The following is a 26,066-nucleotide window of genomic DNA, read 5'->3' as shown; positions in this document are numbered from 1 at the left end:
TCAGCTAAATTCAGATTCGACCGTCATCAGATTTCCGTCCCATCATGATTTATTTTGCTGTCACCTTGATGCGCAGTCTTTATGCGGCCACCTTCTTGAGTAACTTTTCATGATCGCATACGATCGCATGACTTTGCAATCGCAATCTTTCAAGTCGTGGACACTTAATTCCTTGGACCACAATTTTACTTGCGCCAACATATTTTTCCTACACAAAATAAATAAATTAACTGCTTTTATGCGATGGGCGCATGCGATCGCAATTTTCTTAATTTAACACTTTTGGACATGATATTGTTTATTTTACCGTCGCACTCTCTCATTGTTTTACTTATTTGAGCTTTAATAACGTGTATTTCTATCCGTTATCACCCGTCCCCTGTCAAGGTACAAAGAAATTCTTGTATTTATCTGGTCTCTTCTTAGATTAGTCGATATAGCTCGATAAGGCTATAAGACTCTTCATCTTTTGAAGAGAACCAGACAGGTTGAATTTTGGATTTTAAATTTTATTTGAAAAAAAGGAAAATGAAAAATCAAAAGACTCAAGGACTGACTTAATTGGAAAGAAAGACTCTGACTCAACTGACTCGACGGACTTGTGAGGTGAAGGTGAGCAAAATAAAAAAAAAAAAAGAGGAATACCAGCACAAAGAACAGGACGAGGCTTGGGAGCCTTTGACTCTTTTACCTGAGATTCTTCCAAATTAAGCCTATACTCATACTTAACCTCACAAACTTGTTCTTGGGATGGAAGAGGATAAGCATCTTCGTCTGAATCGGTCCATGCGTATTTCCTAACAGGGTCGACCTCAGTGCCACAGACGTAGGATGGCTCTGAATAATTTTCTGCACACTCAGAAAAATCATTAGTATATTCACACATTAAGTAATCCAACGTCTTACCCTGATAAAAAATTCGAGGAACCAGATGCTCTGCATAATCATCGATGCAAGTATTTCCACTGCTCAACTTGGCATCCTCAAAAGATGATTCCCAAGACTTCTCTAGTCTCCTAACTAATTCAGTGATCTGAGCGATGTGGTCACTCAGACTCTGAAGCTCGGCTCTAACCTCATGTTCGAAATAGAGGTCATCCTGCTGGAAACTGATGGGTTCTTGATAATCGTAGGGGCACTCCTGCACAAACTCACTAGAGTTATACACATCTAGATGTGTATAAGAGACAGCTGAAGCTCAGCTCTAACCTCATGTTCGAAATAGAGGTCATCCTGCTGGAAACTGATGGGTTCTTGATAATCGTAGGGGCACTCCTGCACCTGTCTCTTATACACATCTAGATGTGTATAAGAGACAGGAAATAATTAACTTGTTTACTAATTTTCCGTAAGTGTGACTAATAAGGCCCGAAACCTACGTCGTTAATAAGCTTCGAGTCTGGTCAAAATAAGATTTATATTATCACTGAACTACTCCTACTACTACTAAAATGTGGCCCGAAACTTACGTCGTTAATAAGCTTCGAGTCTGGTCAAAATAAGATTTATATTATCACTGAACTACTCCTACCACTACAAAGACATAGCAATAGTGGTAAGTGTGGGGTCGAACCACAGGGAAGCGAAGAATTAATTTCTTTTGGGTTAGATTTGACTGTAGACAAACAGTAAAAACAGGGGTTTGGTTTTTGCTTTTAAATTAAAAACATGCAAGATAAAGTAAAGTGCAATGGATATATGAAACGGTAATGGATTCATGTGGTTCTCAGATCAAGCAACCATTCAATGTAATTTAAATTATTGTTTTAAGCCAACATACGAATTATGCATGTATAGCTACCCAATCGATGCAAATTAACTAATCTCTACAAGCTCGAAAATCAATTAGTCTGAACCAATCGAGCATCCTAATTCATAACTAAGGCTGGAAAGATCGTGCCTCAACTAACTTACATGTTCCTAGACTCAATTGGGTCCCAAGTGGCCATAAAAAACTAGAAACACATGCATTAAGATTTAGGATTTAACTATGTTGATTAAGTGTCAGGGCAACCATGTTCAAATAATCAATTTATTCTTTAAATCTAGATGAAATGTGCGATATAAAGATTCAAGACTAGCCTATAAACCTAAGAATGATCATTTAATTAGTGCTACAAGGGTAAATTCAAAGTATGGATGATTACAAGGATGCATGCGAGCTTGAATTTAACTAGCGAAGACATGCGATCATGATAGGAGAGTCAATCCAACACATAAAAGCAATTCTAAATTAAACAAGATTCAAGAAAACATAATTCTGATTTAAAGCACAAAAATTGAACAGAAAACTCACCAAAATACAAGAATGTTCGATCCAAGAACTAAACGAAAGATTACCTCATCGATTCATAAACAAACCAATGGGATACAATCCAAAACACGTCCATAATTCAAAAATAAAATAAAAACTAACCTAAAGATACTAAAAATTGAAGGAAAAGGAAGGAGGATGAAGTTTTACTTCAGCCTCCATCAATTTGGCCTCCTAAATTTGGCATCCATTGACTTAGGGCCGGCGGGGGGGAGGGAGTATTTATAGGAAAAATTGTAGTGTCGCAACGCTGTGGTGTTGTGCAACTTTAGAGTATTGCAATGCTGCAAATAGTGTTGCAATGCTGCACATTCTACCTTAGAGTATCAGGGTAAAGCGTCAAGCTAGCGTTGCAACCCTGTGACAGTGGCAGTTTTATAATTTTCACTCTTTTGAAGCCTGACTGCTCAAATCACCTCCAAATTACTTCAAATTAGTTCTGACTCTGATTTCTTGGTTCTTCCTCCTCGGTGCATGATACCTACAAAGTAAGACAATAAACATATAAAATCCATTAACGAGCCTAAATTAAGCTAAGAATAATAGCTCTTTTTGAGAGCTATCAATCATTCAAAAACAACAAGTTCAACAAACATCCATGAAAAGGACTAATTTAATCTAAATTCATAACAACTTTTTCAACACCCTAAAACAAGAAAATTTAGCCGTCCATAGCTTGCACAAACATATTTTCATATATCGGTTCAAGCATAAGATTTAGAGAAAGAAAAAGAAATCGAAGAAGTGTCCTCTTGAAGACTTTTTTGATCTCTTGAATTCTTCAAGGTCGCTTTGATCGTTACCGTAGGAACTTGAACAACCTTCAAAATATCCCTCAAGTTCTCTAACTTTTTAGCATAAACTCTCTCTTTATGTCTAAAATTAGGTCGGGCTTTTCGTCCTCCATCAACCCCAAAAATGCTGAGAGCATCCCAATATATAGATGAAGCAAACTTGGAGCCCAAGATCTTTCAAAAAATGCAAGAATTTTTATTTTAGGAAAGCTGGCGTTGCAATGCTGGTTTGATTTTTCCCCACTGTAACGAACATCAATAACAGTATTGCAATGTTAGCCTTGCATAGCAAGGCTCTAATGAAACATTGTGGTGCGATGTCTAATCGTAGTTACTGCCTTCAAGTGTAAAGGGGTACGTCGCAGCTCTATACGTTACGCTGCTTGCCTCTTAGACTTTGACATTTTTCTTCTCTTCTCTTCACTCTCTTCAATCCATTACTCGATTCGACTTCTTTAGGCACATTTTGATCCTTTTTGGCTCATTTTGAGTATAAATAAATTCCCGAACATAAAATCTAAAAATTAGTTGCAAACACATCAAATCTCATAAAATCCTATAAAAAACCATCCTAAATCTAAGACAAATAATGCACCTTTTGTGTGCATTTCACCACCTTAAACTTAGGACTTTGCTAGAGAAGTTCTAAATAAGTGTGCAAGTGACTCATGCCTCAAAGAATAGCTAGCTAAAGACTCAAGTAAAAACGTTCAAACAAGTCTATCATTATGCTCATTCATGGCCAAATCTAATCATCTCCAATGTGTGTGTGTGTGCAAATTACATTTAATACAAAACACAATAACTAAAGTTAAGTTTAAGAAAGCTTCTCCAGTTTTCCCCCTACTCTGGCTCATGCACTAATCATCTAATATCCACATATGTCAAGAAAGTGATGTGTCCACTAAGGTGCCTTGATTATAATATCGGGTCCTAAACTTGCATCATTTTACATAGGGGCACTAGCTTTCATACGTTCATTACAAGGAACCGTACCTAGTCAACTCTCAGGTGTCCTAACTAATCACAACAATGGCGACTCTTTTTAACTCCCATTCTTGCATACACATTACAAGTTTTCGTAATAAAAATGATATTTCTTTTAAGCACATGAGTGTACACTATTTTTCAAAGGCAATCATAATATTCTTTTCTTTTCCTCTTAGTCTAACATTACAAACTATCATGCATATCGATCCTCTAATCGGTGGGGCCCTTCGAGGTTATAATCAAATACACTCAACTCATTCCTACATTTAGTTAAAGTTCCTAAATTAAAGCCACTACGTGCTTATGATTTGGGAGACTCAAAGAGGGACTCCAATAGATCATACTTCAAGATATTGCTATCCTATTTTCACTATAAGTCGTCTAACATGCATCTTCAAGTTTTAACTTTGACAATCAACATCAGCACTCTATGCAGTCTTATAGTGATAAGAGCCTTATTGGAAAGGGCAAGAGAGTCTGGGTTGAGGTCCTGCCCAGGAAAAGAAAGAAGAGGTGGTCAAACAAGAGACAACTTTGCCAGACAATCTTCCTATTAAGCATGATGATCTAGGTATGTTTTTTGTTCCCTGTTTGATAGGCACTACTTCAATCAAATAAATAGAGAAACTGCTATCTCTCATCTATTTATTTATTTTTATTTAGTTATTCACTAGAGCAATTATGATCTGGAAGTTGATTCGGGACAGGTGTTCGAATCTATTATGACATAGCCATGAGGCGCTCAACGGACCTTTTGAATCTTATCCTGGCCATTGTAGCACGTGTGTCGCCCAGGGCATAAGATGAGGATGATTTCAAGTACTTAAATATTATTTAATGGATGAAAACGAGGGAATTTTGAATTTCGATCCATGCAGTAACATCATTTTCAATACGTTTAATTTTTAGGGGGGCCTACAGCCATTAAGTTTCATATGGGATGAATATGTTGCGTTAGATTTAGGTCAGTTATAGATGTCATGCCTTCTTGTGTTTGCTATGATTTTCAGTTTCATATCCTACACCCTTTCGACATTTAGGTGCGATTGGCTGATCACTCTCTAGTTAGGCCATTAGGATTAGTTAAAAATATGCTTATTTGAGCTAATGGCATGTATTTTCCTACTCATTTTTACGTTCTAGATGTGAATACTTCTTCTTCTACCTCTGATTTATCTATTTTATTATGGAGTCCCTTTCTTAAAACAAGTAAGGTTTTTATTGATATGGATAAAGGTCCCTACAAATTGAACAGGGAGAGAAAATTGAAAAAAATTCTTATGATTGATAATTCTACTCCAACTAATCCTTCATATTTAAGTGCTTATCTTTTTCAGGACAGTGGCCACCTTCTATGTTGGGGGTGGGAGATGGTGACCCGACAGTTTATGATGAATATGGTTGTTAAAGCCGAGTTGGGTCGAGCATAATGACCTTAAACAATTGTGCTACTTGGAGGCAACCAAGATTTACAATTTTATTGCTTTCTTAGTATAGGTTTCTATTACTTATTTTTATTTTTGATTGAGCTTAATTGTTTCAATTTTTATTTATTTAAGGTTTTTTGTTACCCATGATAAGATAGAGAGAATTATTTTCAATGAGCCAGATTTCACCACCATCTAGTGTGTCAAAGTTTCAGGGAAGATTTCTGTTTCCTTTTTATTTTGTCCCTTGTTTTTAATTCTTTATCACATTAGGGACAATGTTAGATTTTAAGTTGAGGGCGGGGGATGTCTATATTCTGGCTTGGAGCCCTTGAGCATTTGAGCTCAGTCTATTCTATTTGTGTGCTTAATTGTATGTTTACTCATATTTTGCTTGGTTCGTTATTACTAGTTGATAACGCACTTCCTTGTGATTTTAATTTGTATGAAATGATGTTTGAGATGAATAATCATGTTTTTAGTCTTTTTTAAAAAAAATTTCTTATTTTTCATGCACATTTAACTTCTTTGTCTGCCTGCATTAGGTCTTTTATGCTCAGAATTATTTTTGCTTAGCTTGTATTTTTGTTGTCACTCCAATAGACCCTACTGATTAGATAGTGTCTTGCATGATAGGTTGTAATGTAATACTGAGGAGTAAAAATGATTTATTTGTCTGTTTGAAAAAAAAAATTGTAAATAGAAAAAATGTTGTACGGAAAAGAAAATATTATGTGAAAGAAAAATTCAAACTTGTAGTGTTATACATGACTAGGAGTAGGAAGAACACTCGCGAGAAAATAATGAGTATAGTTCCCTATAGGGATGTGTGAAAGCTAGTACCCCGAGGTAAAATAAATGCAAGTCTAGGGATCCCTATAATTAAATTTTCATATACCTTAATTAACATATTGCCATTTTTATTATTTTGATGCTTGATAGCTCGTGTTTAAGCCAGTGTAAAGGAAAAACAATTGAGAGCCATTTAATGCTATTCCAAGATGCTTAAACTTTATTAGAAGGGCATTAAACTCACTTTTGCATGAATAAGTTTAGAATTAGTTTTAAATTGTGCTTCATTGATTGATTATGAATTGATTACAGTATTGAATACAAGTTAAATCTTAGAGGACTATTGAAACTGGAGTAACGAACCAGGCAATTGGAGCGAACATATATGTGTATGATTGTGTGCTTTTATACTACCTTGCTCGAGGATGATAAGGAATTAAGTTGGGAAAATGTGCTATCTTGTCTCACTTAATTTGGGATTATTCTTGGATTTTACATGTCTATTTTTTATTTTATAGGTTTCGAGAAAATTAAAGATAGAACCGAGCGTTAGTGACAAAATGGAGTTAAAACACGTTAAAATGAAGTTGAATTGCTTCAACTGAAAAGGAAGAACGAAGAATTACAATTTTGTCCCTACCTTCACGGCATTGCGAGGCTCTATGGCATCGTGCTTGCCCTGAAAAAGTCAGAATACTCGATTTCATGAAAAACACACGGTAGCATGACATTGTCTTAGAGTACGACGACGCTTTAATGTTTGGACGCGCGCGAATTTCCATCCAGCGTCGCGTCGCTATCACGATTTTATAAATACTAATTTTAGTTGCCTAGGTCAAGGACTCTTCGATTTCTGCCGATTAGAATTCCGTTTCTCTCTATTTTTCTCTTATTTCTACCCAATAGATATAATCAAAATCAAACCCATTGATCGACATGTCAATTATAGGGTAAGTAATACTTTCTAGCTTTGGGTTTTAGGAGTTTTCCTAATTTTCATGTATTTATGAGTTTTTTTTAACCAAATTCGTGTATTTGTTGGATTCAATTATGTGTTTAATGGAATATTATCCTGATCAATGTGCACTCCATGTCCAGTCATGCCCGCTCTGCTTGCTTGTGTACAAACCCCATGCCTATCCAACACGTTTGTGTGTGTGCCCCATGCCCAACCAGACCCCTTGTGTGTGTGCCCTATGCCCACCTTGCCCTATCCCACGGGTATACCATGCCCCACACCTATTCAACCCCACCACGCGGTCACCCCATGCTCTCCCAACACTGCCCACGAGCACATCCCATGCCCACTTAATGCTTCCTTGAGCGCACGGCATGCCTACCCTGCCCACATGCCATGCCCACTAGCACCCACGCTGTTTTCCTATGCGCGCGCCTCATGCTCATCCTACTTGGGATTGTATGATATTGGGGATTGGGGTTTATATGATATTGCTTTTGACTAACGTTCAATTTGTGATACTTGATTGTATGTTGATCCACAGAAAGCGATAGGTTAGGTTGGCCTACAAATTGATTGAGATTAGTATTGTTCTAACCAACTTAGAATTGAACCAAACGAATATTTAATTAAGCACTTGAAGGTTAAATATTTCATCTAACACTCCCTAAATCTTAATGAAATTAGGATAATTTAAATATGCATGTTTTTCATCTTTTCGAATTGGACTAGTTAGTTGTTTATGACAATTTAATTAGTTTTTTTTTTAATTGAATTGGTTAGGAGTAAGCAATTAATTAATTTTGGTAATGAGAACTCAATGATCAAATATTTTGAAAAGGGAAAATTCTATACAATCCAAATTAGGCCTTCTCATATAATTTACTAAACCTTTAATTTGTGCTTTTATTTTATGTTATTTAAATTTCCTTACATCAAAACAAATTTAACGGCTCCTTGCATTGGATCCATGCTACCACTACTAAACGGTTTAATTATTTGATCTAGATTTAGGCTACAAAATTCGCTCGACCAAGCTCTGGATTCATATTTATTTTTGAATGTGCTATGTGGTTGCAGCATTATCTGAACATCCACATCATAAAAGAAATTTTGAAACATATTACAATAACGTGGATTGTTTACTATTTGCTTATTTACTAGAACTAAATCAGATGAGTCAAACTTTATGAGTCCAATAAAGTTTGATGTTAAAAAATTTGGTGCCATGATCATCTTTGTCTTGTGGCAAATGCAAGTCAAGGATGTGTTATTACAATTTGAGTTACACAAGGGCTTTAAGGGAATTGAAGACCGAGGAATGGTGTTCCTAAAGAGTTGAGCGGTGATGATGCTCTGTCTAATGGAGTGTAAAGGTTATCCTAACAGAATAGATTCGTCAAAGTACTCTCGATCAAATTTTGACGTAGTCTTTCTCATTAGGGGAGATAGTGACATTCACTAAAGAAAGACATAATATTAATCTTTATGGTATGTTCACTTACCGTGATAGAGGATATGATATTAGTAGTTCCATAGGATAGCACATGTGCATTACCTTAGAGGTTGTGCAAGCTATATGCTGGAAGTTATGTCGATGACTGAAGAACTTTAAGAAAAACAAGTAGATGGAATTTGCATACATCATAAATTTTAGGAGTGTTTATCGACATCTGACTTAGAAGAAAAAATCTTAGAAGGTTTTCTTTCGAAGTTGTCTACTCTTATGATGGAGTGGTTATAGTTCTTTGAGTTGAGAATTATGATTGTTGATGAACATGATGATTGTAGTAGAAGTTGTGGATTCTTCAAAATATCTTATTGAGGTGGAATTTTGTGGGTTTTAGCAAAATATTATAAGTGCAATTGTCCCACATTGAAACAGTTCAAGGAAGTGAGGGGTTCCAAACACTATAAAAAGAGTATATGACTTTAGTTTCAAATCGTCCCAGTTGGAAACACCTTATGTTTTGGTGTGCTAACTTTAAGATTTTTGTACGGATGACCCTTTTAGGAGGGCCTTTATCATTAATGACCTATCCTTCACAAACTTATGAAATATAATCGTTTTATTACGTCATAACGCACTATCGTATTTTATAACTTATTGCGGGATGACTGTATTTATCGTAGCCTAACATTTTTCCCTAACACAGTAGAAAAATAAAAATAGCAATAAAGATGGTCATCGCATTAGGGCTACAATACACATGACCATCCCTACGCGAAATTTTAAAAAAAGTGATAGTGCATTATGATGTAAACAGAAGAGTATATATATTTTATACATTTATGGGGGTGGGTCATCAATCATAAGGATCCTCTCGAAAAGGTCATCGGTACAAAAAACTCCTCACTTTAGTTAAATTTCTTTTTGTATTCTTTAGTTTGAGAGAAGGAAAAAAAGGGTGTGAGTGATACAAAAGTTTTGAAAGAGTGATCTTATAATTGGAATCAAGGAGATAATTTTTGTGATTCTAAACCATTTTCACATATTCGATTTCTTTATGGTGGATTCTGGTTTAATTTTTCTCTGGTTTTGGAGTTTATCAAGTAATTAAGTTCTCATGTTTCTAAGTTTTGTTGTTTAATTTCTTTTACTTTCTCAATTATTTTATGTCTATTCTTGTGGTAGAAGTATGACGTTTTTCCCTAATAATGTGCACCAAATGTAATATACAATTTATTGGAAAATTGTACAAACCATCCATAAATTATGAGGTTTGTTACAATTACATCCCTAAATTTTTAATTTGATCAATCACCTCTCCTAGATTTTGTAAAGTATTACAATCATCCCCTTAGGTTAAAATTAGGTGACTCACACAAGGGAACATTTGTCATAAGAAAAAAATGTTCATTCATCTTGATGAGTTTTACTGAGGAATCAAGGAAGAAGAGGAAAAGGTGATCGATTTAGTGAAAAGAGGGAGAAGTGAAGATACTTCCTCACGAGACAATGTTGTAAAATATAGGCTCTAATGATGATGGAAGAAATGCCCAACGGTCTCAACCAATTCAAACACAGATCTTCTTCACCAACAGAGAATTAAATCGGTCAAATTTCTTTGAATTTGGGTATGAGAATGGCCGCTTGAAGGATGGGAATTCGACTTCGTTGAAGCTGAAATATAGGGAGATTTTGAATTTTAGGAAGAACGAGAGGAATATTGAAAAGAAATTCAAACAGTAGTTTAATTCATTATTCGTTGAATGCAAGCAGGTCTATGCAAATCGAAGATGGAAAAACTCCAATCATTTTTGGTAGGTGACCATGAGTATATCGACGTCAATTTTGGTGGAAACTGATACATTATAGAAATAGTAGAGAATTTGAAATTGGCCATCTAACCAATAAATACATAACATTACTCAGCATATTTCCAAAGATTTTCAACAAAAAAATTGGAAGAGATGAAGTTGGTGGTGAAACTCATGTTCTCTGCCATAAAAGAGTCCATGCAAAACAGGAATATGCATGTGCCTCCATGTAGAAGAAATGAGTACATCAAAACAAAAGGGTTTGGTTCTTAAAAGAGAAAGTATCTTCACTTCTCTCTTTTCACTAAATATGTCACCTTTTCCTCTTCCTCTTTGATTTCTTGTAACGTTCAACCGGATAAATGAACATGTTTTTTATGACAAATTTATCCTTCTCCTACATATGTGAGTCACCCAATTTTAAACTAAGGGGTTGATTATAATACTTTACAAAGTCTAGGGGAGGTGATTGATCAAATTAAAAAATTAAGGGTGTAATTGTAACAAACCTCATACTTTAGGGGTAGTTTGTGCAATTTTCCAAAATTTATTAGATGTACCCAACTTTTTTCCTGCCTTATAATATTTCATAGGGATCATTAACAACTTAAAACATTTAGCAAAGTACAAGCAATAATGTTGAAACTTGCCATGTAGAACTGGCTTGGTGAACATATCGATATATATGATTATCAGCAGTACTATTAGAATTGTGGATTATATATATTTGATATCAGTCAGTCAAAAATGAAAGAATTAAAATTCATGATGAAGCCATGTGCATCTTCAAATTGGGCCATTGCATCGAAGGCCCACTTGGGCTTTAGGTCACTCTGCAAATTATATATATATGTCTTTTGTTTTTGATGTGTGAAGAACAACACTCTTAGCAAATTAATAGAAGAGAAACGATAGAAGCTTTCTCTGCGGTAGAACGAAAAATTACTTTCTGATTTGGTAGGGTTCATATGCTTCTTTATTGTTAATTCTAAATAACTATAGAGAATCAAATAGTTCGTGTTGGATTATTTAGAAGAGATTTGTAGCATAAGTTTACAACTTTTTACAATCTCCATAATAATAGAAGCTACGGTTGCAAAATGACATAGTCCCGAGTTTGGGAGGAATCAATATATTTTTATAGATAATATTTTTGACTCTAACCTATGGAAGTGAGAAGTTTAGATATAATTTAGTTTCTACATTTAGTTTATATGTTAGTATAAATTCCCAACAAGTATCAATTTTCATTAGCTACACGCCAATCTTTTTCTTATTTTTTATTCTTTGTTTGTCAGATGGTTCCTATCATAAATCCATATCAATTTGTCACATTGATCCCTAGATCAATTGGCAGTTTGGCCAAAAGAAAAAAAATTACAAGAAAAACAAAAAGCTCCAACTTAACTCCCATTAAAATTTAATGACAATGGGTTAATCATCTCAAGTTTAAAAAATCCTACCCTTATTAGTTCAACATTTACAGCACACCCTAAGCAGGAATCTATCTGTTGTGTTTTATAAATATATAACTATCACAACAATCTACTTCTTAACTGAAAATATAAATAATATGATGTTTATTTTGGATCACTGTTATAAAACTACCCAAAATAAGCTCTTTGAAGATCAACCTACAATATCAACCTCAGCTTTTACTACAATCATAAAAAGTAAAAACCAAAGATGATTATTTGTTAGCTTCATTTCAATATAATTACACTTTCAATTTCACCCTGTACTGATTGGTATTGTAACAAAAGAAATACCAATATTAGGCTGCACTTTTTCCTTTTCAATTTGTATAACTGCCTCTGATTTCTCCAAAGACACCACACCAGGTTTGGCACTATTGAAATGTGCCAAAGATGCAAGTTCTTGAACAGCCTCTGCAATTTTCTCAGTACAATCGACAACGTCAATGAGCAGCGAACCGATGGTGGCTGCTGGGATGAGTGTCAAGGGATCACAATGTTCCCACAAGCGTGATGATCTAAGTGAGGCTTTGAGCTTTTTGGCAGCTGCTTTTGAGTTGTGTGTGTGAATTTCTGCTTGAGTTGGTTGAGTCATTTCTCTTATGGATGAAACCAGCTGCCTTAGTGCTTTCCCTGATTCTATACTCATCTCCATGCATGATTCTTGGATTTCTCTTCTAATCTCTTGTGAAACCTACAACATCACAACAATTGATGGTGATTTTTAGAGGGAAAAAAACCTTTTTGGTGGCTTAGAAAGAATGATAACGGATTTTGGATTATGGTGTTGATATAGTATTAAATTTAAACCCTAAACCATCAAAGCTTTTGAGTTGATTAGTGATTTAATATATTATTAAAGCATATAGAGTACTGAATTCAAACTCTTGCAGAGTCATTTCTTTCTTGATTAATATTAGATTCTATTGGTTGGGATTTCAACAAATTTTCAAGCCCACAAATGGAGAAAAAAGTGTTGATAAAATATTAAATTTACTTGCATTGATCAACATAAGATTTTAGATTAATTGATGATTTAACGGTTTATCCATAAACCTTAGACTAATTAATGGCAATTCTTAGAAGAAAAGAATGGCCTTTTGGTGGCTTAGGAAGATTATATATCGTTGGAATTCCTTTTGGTGGCTTATAATTTGTTATTTTTATGAAAGTAATAAATTAGTCCTTAAACTTTAGTTGGTAATGATTTAGCCCTTATCAAATTTGTGACAATTTAGTTCATGAGCTATAATAAGAATCAATTTAACTCGTCATGAAAAACATTAGTATGGTTTAATACAACTTATTCTACATGCAGATTGATAAACTAATCGGTAATCAAATTTATTTATAAGCTATAAAGATACTAAGGCGTTGCATAATAAAATTTGACACTTAAAATCTGATGAAAAGTTTTAGGATAAAGATTAAATCGTTACAAATTTTGGAGTACAAGAACTAAATCATATGACCAATTAAAGTTCAAGGACTAAATTGTTATCTATTGATGTTAAGGGTCTAAAAATTTTAATTTTTAAAGAAAATAAAAAGGATAAACTGAATACCATTTAAGAACATATGGACTATTTTAAAAATTTATTGAGATTATGAAAGACAACCCTAAAATAAGGACCAAAATGATATTTTAACGAGAATCTATAAGAGAAGCTAGAGAATATTACTTGGAAATTAGAAGAAGAGAGATTGCGATGAAGGGCATCAATTCTGAAGGCACATTGATGAGTTAGGGCTCCGATTTTAAGGTATTGCTTCCATGGGTGACGAAATTGGAAACATCCATGGCCAGGCTCCCACCTTGCAAAATTATACTGTAAAAAGTGTCATTATCACAAATATATATAAAATTTTGACATATATATCCTTTTCTTCTAGTATCGTTCCTAGATTTCAAAATATTATACTTTTAGTTCTAAAGTTTTGAATTTGATTTTAATTTAATCCTTAAGTTTTAAAATATTACATTTTACTCTTATAGATATGAATTTTATTTCAATTTGATCCATAGATTTTAAGATTTACACTTTTAACCTTCGATCTATTTTTCACTAAATATTCACTTTTAATAATTAGTGTTAACGTTTATTAATTATAATTAACAGAAATAAAATAATTATAGTTAACTAAATTTCACTCTAAATAATTATAATTAATTAAATTTCACTATCTTTTCCATCTCTATTAAAAATAATTTTAAAATTTCACTTCACACTTATTATCAATTAATAAATAGACATTGATGTCAAAATTGAAAGTGATTATTTAGTGAAAAGTTAGGAAACAAGTTTCAAAGTAAAAATCTTAAAACATAGAGACCAAATTTAAACAAAACTCAAAACTTAATGACTAATTAAAGTGTAACATTATGGACTAAATTAAAATTGAACTTAAAACTTAAGGATTAAAACTGTATTTTGAAATCTAAAAACCAAACAGAAATAAGACCAAAATCGAGTGACGAAAATTGTATTTTTTCAATAAAATAAAGATTCCGAATAGGAAGATCCAAACATAAACTTCAATGGATATGACACCAATTACAATTCCAAATGTGAATGGTAACATTCACTCTCATAATTGTTGAATTAATAAAAAAATGAGAGAGAGAGAAGCATATATACCAATGTATCTTCAATGCCACTTGATTTGAGAACACTTTTATATGCTTGAATAAGTTTTTCGTCTTTGTTGGCCTCTCTATCTTGTGACGTTTTGAAGTATTCTGATCCATATCCTGTCAAAATATTGCAAAATCTTTTTTAATAGTTTCTACACAAGACAATTTAATCAAATATATAAAGAAAAAACCCCTCCATTTTTTTATTCGGGTTGTTTTCAAATAAAGGAAAATGAGTTAAATTATTTATAAATATAACAAAACGTCACTATCTATCAGTGATAGACTGCGATAATGAGTGGCATTTGGTTATACTTGAAAATATTATCAATAGTTTTACTATTTAAAACAATTATCATTTTTCTTTTAATTATCATAATTAGTTTCTTCTATTGTGTATTGATGTCCTGTAATATATAGTTCTCTAAGAATATTTTTGTTTAGTTGGGTGAAGTTTCGAAGCATGATAAATGAACGGAGTTCAAATTAGTTTATTTGTTGTGGACGGTTGATAAGATTCTCCAAGATCAAAGTTGATATTCCTTTGTTTCTTAGTCGGACTTGATGGGATTTAATTTTATACTAACTCGAAGTTTTGAGTCTTGTTTGGTTGTTGGATCATTGCAAGAATTGGACAAATAGGGAGTGGGGGAGGAATGAAAATATCTATATAAAAGAAAAAATATATGAGTTGTTTTCAAATTTGTTCTTTCCCGACTCCAAATAACTTAAAACAAATTAACTATTTAACTTGGGTGTTGAATTTTCTTACATTTTATGTTTGAGCATGCTCGAAAATAGCTCTCCAATTTACGGAAAAGTAAGTTAATCTAATTATCTTTAGTAAGTTAAGAGTTACTTCTAGTCCATTTCAAAAGCAAATAAGTTTCAACCCTATATTGTTTATTATTTAAGATGACATACGATTTATAATCCGTCATCATACACCTATACTATTATAATAGTCATGAAGTTTTATAGAACAATGGTAATAACTATATAAAATAACACTTAAGAGTACAGTTTGTAAATATAAATATAAATGTATACCTTCAAAGAAGAGTGCTAGGTTTTCAATGTTGAGAGCAATGCGATTGTGGAGATCTTCACCAGCCCAAAATGGGAAAACAGAAATGGAAATGACAACACAAACACAGACACCAAGGAAGATTGTTGAAACCCTCTTCTCAAGAAGCAAAAAGACTTCATCATCTTGAAGCCCAGATATTGATACCATTGAGAATGTTAAAATGGAGATCATCATTCCATAATCATATTTTGCTTTGATGCTTGGAAAGAACCTCATAAACGTCAATGTACAGGCTGTTCAACACCAGAATAAAATCATTCGTAACATTGTGATTGAGTTTATCCATGTTAAAGTATTGGTATAATTAAATTTTATTATAATCCCGGTCAACTTAAAGCTCTAATTTTTTTTAGAGATGTTTTCAAATATAGAAAAATAAATCAAAATATTTATAAATATAGCAAGATGTCACTGTCTATCACTGATAGATACTAATAGACATTGATAGACACTGATAGACTGTGATATTTTGTTATATTTGAAAATATTTTCAATAGTTGGGTATTTAAAACATTTTTTTTTTCAATAACGATTTTTCTTTTAGTTTTCTGTTTTTCATAAGTTATGCTTGTTTTCTTCTAAATTTCATACCATGGTTTTCATATTTCTTAAAGAAACAATTGGAAAATTGTAGTCAAATTCTTAAAACAATAATATATTTTTTTTTTTAAAGTACTTCCATTTAGTTTTTGAATTTTGATTTGGTTTTTGAAAACATTTGTGAAAAGTGAATAACAAACCAAAGAAACTTAATAGAAACAAAATTTTATATGATAATTTTTTCAACATTAAAAACCAATAATCAAATTATTATCACAAACGACCCTGCTTTTGGGTTGATGTGATTTTAAATTATATTAATTAAGGAACTAATGCATTTAATTTCACATCTAATTTTGTTTATTCTTTTCTATAAACTCCTTTGTATGTTTTTTTTTTTTTTTTACTTTAATCGTGTCATTGGTTTTATAAATTTCATTTAATCCTTAAGGTTGGGTTAAATTATCCCCTTCAAAAGTGAAAAATTATTTTAAATGATAAAATTGTTAAAAGGATAGACACAAATAGTAATCTATCGTTGTTTATCGCAGTCTATCACAAATATATTATGATATTTTATTATTATTTATGAATATTTTGGTTCATTTTTCTATACAGTAGAAAAGTTGTCTATCATTTCAAGCATTAATTGCCTTTTTTTTTACTAGTATTGGTTGATTGTATTAGATAGATAGTAGAGTTTGAATAAGATAAAACAGTATATGAATGGTAAATTTTTTGGTAGGAGGGAAGTGGGTTTTGTGAAATAATGGGGTGGATCAAGGATTGGGGTTTTTCAAAATCAATGAAATTCCCTAAATACCCAAAATGGAATTACTTTTCTGATAAAATAGAAAGTTTTGATGGATATATATATTGAAACATTTTTACTTTAAAAATCAAATTAAAATCAATAAAACTTTTACTATGAATTGGCACATGCCTTTTAAGAAATTAAAAAAAAAAAAAAGTTTCTAACTTCTTATTATATAAGAACAATTGAAATAGTTAAACATTTATTCTAAAAACACACTTTAAAGTCAGTTTTTTTTTTTTATCTGATTTTAGAATTATTTTTCAAACAACTAATAATTATCAAAAGTTAGTAAAAGAACACTTTCAATTTGTGAAAAATACTTTTCACCACTACTCTTTACAAAATTTCTCAAAAACACACGACAATTTTTTTAAAAAAATAAAACACTTACAATCGTATATACACTTTAAAAAGGCATGTCATTAATTTTTTAATATAATCTTATACTCCAATAAATATATTCATCATACTCCTTAGTCAAAATCCTCCCTAAAAAAAACTAATAATATATTTGATGTATGATTATTTTCAAAGTATATTTTCTAGTGAACTTTTAACAGTATGTTAATAAAGTAGTTTTTTATTATTTTAATATGAAATGACATTTTAAATTAGAAAAATAATTAAAAAAAGTTCTCTATCCTCTCTCCCCTACTTGCTATCTTCCAATCCCCTTCTTCTTCTTCTTCTTCTTTCTCTCTCATCCTCTGTTCATCAATAGTTATTGAAAAAGTGATAAATTAAATAAATTATTTACTAAAAGGAAAGTTTCAAATATGATGTGGATCAACTTATTTACAAATATAGTAAAATATTATCGTCTATTAGTATACATTAATAGATGTTCATTATAATTGATAGACAATGATATTTTGTTATTTTTTAAAATATTTTCAATAAATTTAAAAAATTATAATAAACAAAACTTTTGCAGGTCATTGTTTAATAGGAAACTGATATGAGGAAAGTTTGAAAATATGAAGTCACTTTTTTGCAGTGGGGGAGAGGAAAGAAAATTAAGACAGAAAAGAAGAGAGAAGTTTTTAAATAATTTTTCTAATTTAAAAATGCCACATCATTGTGATAAAAAAAAAAAAATATATACATTAATAAACCTTGGGATTAAAAAGTTAGATTTTAAAAACTTGAATCGAAACATACATAATCTTCAAAGTTGATTTTATAAAAATTTAAATTACAAAGAAATTAAATATACTTTACCTATTAAAAAGACAAAGATACTGGTAATGATTGGCTGGCCAACATGTCCAGATAAGGCAGCCAAGTGATGAGTTCCAACTCCTAAACCACCAGCAAGCAATGTTGCAACTGCCCTATTCAACCCTTTTCCCAGGGTTGCCCCTGAAAATTTTGAATCATAATATGCAATGCCTCATTAGAATATATGCATAAAACTCATATTTCTCATGCTACTATTCACTTAAAATAAGTTTAAAATTATTTAAAAACATTTATTGCATTCTAATGCTTCATGAACATTATATTGCATTTCAAATATCAAGTGTGTTTTAGATAAAACGACATATTTGATAGTACTTTTTCAAACAGTTAAAACCATTTTTGCTTAATTTTAAATCGTTCCAAAAATATACATTTCATCATTCAAATTCATTATTGTAACGAAAAATTTTGCATGTTTTGGAGTTATATTTGAATATAAAAAAAGTGATTTTAATTATTATAAAATCACTTATTTTTAAAAACACTTCTAACCATAAATAGTTTGTTTTTATTAATAGTGTCTTTTTTTTTTCCTTAAAGAATGTGTATAAAGTTAAAACTTACTTGTGCTAACTAGTTCCAAAGCAAATAAAACTTGAAGATTCCTGAATTTTATTTTCCTTGGGTAAGTTAAAAAACAATGTGGCCACATGGCTAATTAACTTTATTCATAGATGGTGGGTAAAAAGAAGTGTAAAAAAGTGATAAACACTCATTGAAAATTCAAAGACAACAACAAGAGAAGAGAGTCAAAAAGCCAAAAGTTACCTTAAAAAAAAAAAAACGTAATCATACCTACTGAGAATTCAAAAACAACAACAACAGTCATGACAGCCCACATTGCAGAAACTCCAAAGTTGTCATAAAGTGGTTTGTAATAGTAAAATAATGAGACAATTGTGAGTGTAAACCCTAATTTTAGTGCATGAATAACCCTTCTTGGGTCATCTTTCCCCAAAGCTTTTGTCTTGCTTCCAATTTCCACTAATTTTTCAACTAAACTCTTCATCCATAGAAACCCTCTCTTCATTACCCCTACTTTTTCATCACACCCCATTTCCATTGCTTAAAAGAGAGAAAAAAGGGAGCTAGAGAGAAAGAACAATTGTTGACAATTCAATGGCTTTGTGGGATGTGTGTTGGAGCATATCTATTATATATAATGACATAAAATATTATGTTGTCAATACTTTTTTTTTTTTTTGGGTACTGTCAATTGTAAAAGTAACCAAATGAAATGTTATTGACAGTTGTTTGAAAATGTACTCCAACTTGAAGATTGTTGTCATCCATTCACTTCTCTAAAATGTGTGTTTGACATGTCTTCTTTAAAGGGGTTGTTTCTAAATAGTAGTATTTTGTTAAAATTGAAGATAGTGGTAAAGAGTGTTTTTGACTAATTACAGAGACTTCTTGTAAGATATTAATGGATTTTGAAATGTATCTTATATTTATCAAAGCTCATAAAATCTAAATATCAATTAAAAAAATTTGATGCAAGTCTAATGAACACTATCGTATGTTGAGAATTAAAAAAAAAAATTGGGTACTCTCGGCTATACCCAATCTTGTGTAGCTCAAACAACATCCCAATAAATATCTGCTATGTGACAACTTTTTTTTTTATAAATTAAATTATTATTATTTTTTTATTAAGTAAAAGAAAGGGTATGCATAGAATTAGGTACAGTCTAAATAGAATATTAGATTTGAATAAGATAGAGAACCACACTATCTGTATAAGATAAAAAGTCTATATAGATTGACCTTTTAAATATTAAAACATGTTTTTTTTTTTATTTGAAAATATTTTTTTAAGCACTTGAAACATGATTCTAAAGAGAATAAAAAAGTAGTTATATAATAAACATTTTGCATAAAAATATATCTTGAGAAGCGTGCAAGGCACGTGTTGAGAGGTGTATGTTCAGTACTCCGCTAAAGGTAAAGTTAAAGTTAAGATTTTTGCATCCATTAGAGTGGGAGGGCCTTCATTTTGGTTATAGGGTTATGTGGTATTGCATATATTCCTAAACCATATGGTATCAATTTCAGCCATTGAAAGCCAACTTTTATAAAGTTTATCATATCTATATTAATCACACAATGGACCAATCAGAGTCATAAATCAAGTCACATTGATTGAGTAATTTTCCAAAAAAAAAAAAAAAAAACATTGAGCATTACATAAAATGCTTAAGAATTTGAGGGCTTCATCAACTCCACATCTACAGAAAAGTTCTAAAGGCAAATATATTAACTCGAGTTCTAAATATCTGTCTAGTAGTATTTTTATACATCTATACGGTTCACAATTTAGATGAGACATTATATTGAACATAATATTACCAAATTCATAGTCAATAAATACTCAAGTTGCTAAGGTCTTCCGTCAATCAAATATAATATATATAAAAGAGCTATCTTTCTCGACCTAAATTCTATTAGTTCTCATGAATTTAAAAAACCATTGTTAAAATATAGAGATGTGTCACTGTTTATGAGTGTCTATACTTAAGGATTTATTAAAAGTAGAACGACTATATTTGGACATTCGAAAGTATATACACTAAAATGATACAAAGCGCAAAGAATAGAGAACAAAATGGTATTTTAACCCTAAGAATGCATATTAATTATTAAATTTACATTATAATCCATTAACTTAAGCATTTAGGTGAAAATTTTAAATTAAACATAACATCAATGCAAAAAGGTTGTAATGTTCGTGATAAAGACAATGAATCTCCACATATCTCTTCAATGATATTTGCTTTTAATTTCACCTCAAAAGGTTTTATAATAATAGAAATAATTGTTCTCACTTATATACCAATGATCATTTCGTTCTCTAACCAACGTGGACTTCGTTTGCTCTCCTAATAATTCGAACATGCCTGAAAACGTCATTTTTGTTACCCATTAATATTACTAACCACTCATTTGGATTACTTTCTCTTTCCTTTGTTTACTATTTCATATATATTCTGTGTTAGAAATTACAAACTATTAAAAAAAAAAAAATCGCCTTTCAAATCAATTGAATCCCCAACTTGAAAAGAAAAAGAAAAAAGGAACAAAAATCATTACAAGTTTGCAAGCAAGAATCAAACATTAGACATATTCTGATTCCATAAAACTTGGTGATCATGGGACTTCTCTGCCAAAATCTGCTGAGGCATCAAAAAATTAGCTGCTTTGCCAACCAGGTTTGCCTCTATACCCAGTAATCACATTTATATATATTTTTTTTCCTTGCACAAATTCTAGATGCCCTATTTTTTCCATCTAATTTTTTGTTTTTTTTTTCTTTTTAGCTGGTTTTATTTTTGGCCATCCATCTTCTATAACCAATGTCCTTCAGGTTCTCTTTTGTGAAATATTATTTCATTCATTTAACTTGTTCTGAAGCTGTTAGGGAATAGTTTTTTCAAAAGTAGAATTAGAAAAATACCCCAAAAGAAAGTATATTATATTATATATATATATATATTTGTATGTACATATAGCAATCCATTTTTCAAATTTATTATAAGAATAATAAGATGCCAAATGAAAACCAAGCTACAATATCTTCTCACATGCCTTGTTGTAAAGGTATAATGAAAAATATGCTACTTTAGTTTTTAAAAAATATATAAGAATTCTGACATACATTTGAAAATTATGGTAAAATTAATGTTTTCAAAATCTGAAAAACTTACCTTTAGACAAGAATGGGAAAAGTTTTCCATTTCTTCTTATTATTAGAAGGTATTTTGCTACAAAGAGCATTAAGTTTATGGATTATGGAGCAAAATGTTTTGGTATGTATTAACAATATATTCTAACTTTTGTACTTTGTGCTATATATATAAAAAAGATTAAATTGAAAATAAAGCTGAGGTTAATTGGGAACATGCCAAAGAGACGTACAAAGAAATATTCTTGAATTTGTTATGCCCTGTTTTATTAAATCTAAAGTTAAGCTCATGAATTAATTTTTAGTGTTTGTACAACCTCTTGTTTATTCCATTTAAATTACTAGCTCAAAGGTGCCAGCTTTAATTTCCTCTTACAAATTGAACTTTAGGTTAGGATCATCCCACAATAAATGATCAACTTTCCTTTACAGATGCCTCTCTAATGAACCCTTTTTACCCTCATACGTAATTAACTCAAAGGGATTGTTTGACCCTCTAACTTAAATTCAGTGAAGTGGACTATCCATGTTTTGGACTCCAAAAATAATAATGACGTTTACAACTATTTATAACATTCGATTAATTGATTGTAATATTATTTGAAATTCACTCTATGTTACGTTGTTTACTATTTCTTACCTATCTTTCTCTCTATTTATTATTATAGCCTGCATACTATTATAATCCATAAACTATAGTAACCAATTGTCCCAAACATCTCGTGAGAAATTAGTCTTCATATATGATTATTGTCAAATCACCAACTGAACTCAAAAGCTTAAGTTGATGGGTTCACACTCGCTCTCATTATATTTTCTTTCTTCTATTTCCCCATTGTTTACACTAATTTCCCTTTTGGCTTCTACAAATGCATAGGCTTAAGAACCAATAATAGTATTCAATGGTTCAAAATTAATATCCTCAAGAGTACCAATATTCATTTCTAAAAAAACATTGTAGAGAGCTTGAATGACAAGAAGTAGACTAGGGAGAAATGGATACAAAGCCATTGAATTTATAGTTTGAACAGTTAGAATATGTTGGTTAATGTTTTATAATATGGTTTGAATATGTTCCTCTCCACTTACAAATGATCTTTGCTCCTCTAACTCTCTAAAGTAGCTATAACCTAATTCCCTTTCATTTCCCCTATTTATATAGCTTTTGCAATGTAAACCATTATGAATGGAAAACCGAATATTCAAATGTTGAAAATTATTAAATAATAATAATAAATTAAAATAGAAATTTGAGAGGCAGATTATTATTTTGCATATCTTGATTTTGTTCATATATATTGTTTTTCTTTGGAATGATAGAGACTATTTCCAAAGTTATTAGAGACTATTTCCAAAGTTATTGTCTTTCTATTATTTGGTGAATTCCTCTTTAGCTCACTTTTCTACATCACAATCGCACTTTCTTTACTTGTAGACTAGAGTTGTACTCCATGCCTATCAAGGGTGATCTCATTTTATTCTTTACAATATCAAATATCTCTAATTTTATTAATTTTTTTCATTGCATAATGTAAAATGTTACAAAATCAACAAATAAAGAATGAAAAAAAAAAAAAAACATTAAAAAAAAATAGAGAAGATCAACATCTGGATTTACTGGTTCACGAACAGCGTGTAATAGTGTGTTATTTACGTCCACGAGATAGAATGAGAACAATTTTATTATGGAAAATGTAACATAATACATAATGAATGACACCTCTACGGTTAGAAAGTTTATATAGTGCGCTCATCTAAATCTTAGGGTCATAAGTATAAATAAACTAAATAATTAAATATGCTAAATAACAAAGCACCAGATGACAGATTTAAGACATTCCAACACAATATATACCACACATTAAATATTGACAGAGGTCTCTTTATTCTCATTTGACTGCCACAAAACATGACCTGCTACTTGTTTGTTGAAAGACAAGTTGATTTAATGGATAGAGAAAGGAAGGAGTGGAGTAATATTACTTGGCTCTTAGTTTGGTTATAATTCAAAAACAAGATTTTGAACTTTTCTCTATTTCACCCTTAATTTAGAAACTATAAATGTATAAAATTAAAGGTTCAAATGGTAAAGATTTTAAGTTCTGTTTGATAATCATTTTGTTCTTGAAAATTAAGTTTGTAAACACCACTTTTATTGACTATGACGTTTTATGTTTTTGTTGTGTATATTTCAGGAATGTTTTTAAAATTAAGTCAAAATTTGAAAATTAACTTAAAAAAAGTAGTTTTAAAAAACTTCTTTTGCTTTTGAAATTTGACTAAGGATTCAAATGTATTTATTTAGAAAATTTGAAAACCATGAATAAATAATTATATGAAACAAGCACAATTTTTAGAAACCACAAACCAAATCCCTACGTAACGATGGCTAAGGTTCTCATTTTTGTACTAAGGTAATATATTTTTCTTTTGACCTCTGTGGGCAATGTGGGAGTGATCAAAAGATATATATTAGATAAACATTGTCCATCAAAATATATGGTGCCTATTTTTGGGTTTACCATTCATGAGTTGATTTCAATTTTTTATGGATTGAGAATATCTATGGGTTGGGGCACCTAAAGACTCTTGTTATTCCAATAGTCCTTTTCACAAAAGAAGATACAATAAGTAAATACAAGATTATATCTCAAAACCAATTAGCAATGTAGAAGTAACAATACAGGTATCTTATAAACATTATGAGATTCTCTATCTACTCAATAAAAGATTATCGTCACAAATCTAAACATAATCTCAATAATGATTATAAATGGAGGGAAGATTTTAGATACATTTTCATGCGTAAAATTCCATAATAAAAAACCATTTATACGTTTAAAGTAGAGAATATCGTATTGTCATATAAATATAGAGAAAGCCATTAAAGTAATGCTTTTGTAGTGGTTCATAACCAATTTCTCATGGTACCAAATATTCATATTAAAATAATTATTAAAAAACAATAAAGACTTGGCTACTTTTAACTTGAGATGGAGGTGAATTTTAGCAATGGATAGGGCATTGGACTTAGAATATGCCTTATATTTGGTTTGAATATGTACCTCTACTTTGACAGATGATCTTGTATCCTCATATATAACATTTTGGAACAATATATTATGACTGTAAAGCAGATGGGTTAGCTAATTACTTTATGTCTTATCTTGCTTTAAAAGATAACGCGGATAATCCAAAGACTAAGTACAGAATTGAATGATGTTGGTGTCATTTGCAGACTTTGTATGTTCAATATATCTTACTTTGAGAACCTCCTTTTTTGTTGGATTGTAGAGTCTAATTATCATCGAATCACGTACAAGTTGAAACTCCTAATAGAACTTAAATTTCTTAGGAATTATAGTACCCTCTTTCGCATCCAAATCAAATCAAATATAAATAAACAATAACAAAGTATTGTCCGTTACAAACTCGCTTTAATTGGAAGGCTTTTCTTTAGTCTCATCTTTTGTATGTTCTCTTTTGTGGCTATGAATCTCCTTTCTATTGGGTTTGGTGCATGATGAGGATGTTAAGGATGTGTTAAGTTGAGATATTCGAGTGCACCTATTGAGGTCACACCTCCACTCTGATTACTCTACCTAAACCTGTAGGACCATTGTGATGACAGTAGACCCTAAGCGTGTAATAGAGCCCATCGTCAAATGCTCTTTGAACTTGAAACTTATCTTGAATTAAATATACTACTTACACATTTCAACAATTTCGCTCTTATTAAACCTTCAAGCTTAGCTACATGTCACAATACCATAATGAGACAGGTGCCAATTTCTGTTCAGCTAAATCCTATTGAAACTCAAGAGTAACCTGGTGAAAAAAATAAGAACGAGCTAAAAAAGTCAATGAGTGGTGAGTTTAATATTAAAATAACTTTAGTAAAACTTCCTTCAAACCATAAACAAATTGAAATTGAAAGAAGGGCAAAAGGGAAATAATTGTAATTTGAGGGGCATAATTGCCATTTCATTTTATTGTATTAAAAAATAATAATAAGTAAAGAGACTAAGAGAAAATTTTGAAATTACGCC

The 26,066-nt window shown here is 31.1% G+C and overlaps 1 protein-coding gene across 1 annotated transcript; it reads right to left on the bottom strand.

The window, feature by feature from the left end:
* Positions 1 to 12,243: 12,243 nt before the first annotated feature.
* On the bottom strand, positions 12,244 to 19,440 carry LOC120071902 (aluminum-activated malate transporter 2-like). The gene is made up of 6 exons (XM_039024317.1): positions 19,131 to 19,440; positions 18,315 to 18,455; positions 15,697 to 15,969; positions 14,651 to 14,763; positions 13,694 to 13,840; positions 12,244 to 12,705 (listed from the first exon to the last, which is right to left on the bottom strand). Exons 1-6 carry the CDS (start codon positions 19,396 to 19,398, stop codon positions 12,268 to 12,270), a joined length of 1,380 nt encoding a protein of 459 aa, XP_038880245.1. The 5' UTR covers positions 19,399 to 19,440; the 3' UTR covers positions 12,244 to 12,267.
* Between the last annotated feature and the right edge of the window lie 6,626 nt (positions 19,441 to 26,066).

Source organism: Benincasa hispida, chromosome 2, assembly GCF_009727055.1.
Source record: "Benincasa hispida cultivar B227 chromosome 2, ASM972705v1, whole genome shotgun sequence".
Classification (NCBI taxonomy): domain Eukaryota; kingdom Viridiplantae; phylum Streptophyta; class Magnoliopsida; order Cucurbitales; family Cucurbitaceae; genus Benincasa; species Benincasa hispida.
This window is presented reverse-complemented; position numbering and strand designations above follow the sequence as displayed.

What these genes read in the sequence shown, in the direction of transcription:
- LOC120071902 (XM_039024317.1), bottom strand. Translation starts at nt 19,398, where the DNA reads ATGGAAATGGGGTGTGATGAAAAAGTAGGGGTAATGAAGAGAGGGTTT. An exon ending in TGTTTTTGAATTCTCAGTAG is followed by an intron (nt 18,456 to 19,130) that starts GTATGATTACGT and finishes CAAAATTTTCAG; the next exon opens with GGGCAACCCTGGGAAAAGGG. An exon ending in GTGGCATTGAAGATACATTG is followed by an intron (nt 13,841 to 14,650) that starts GTATATATGCTT and finishes CACTTTTTACAG; the next exon opens with TATAATTTTGCAAGGTGGGA.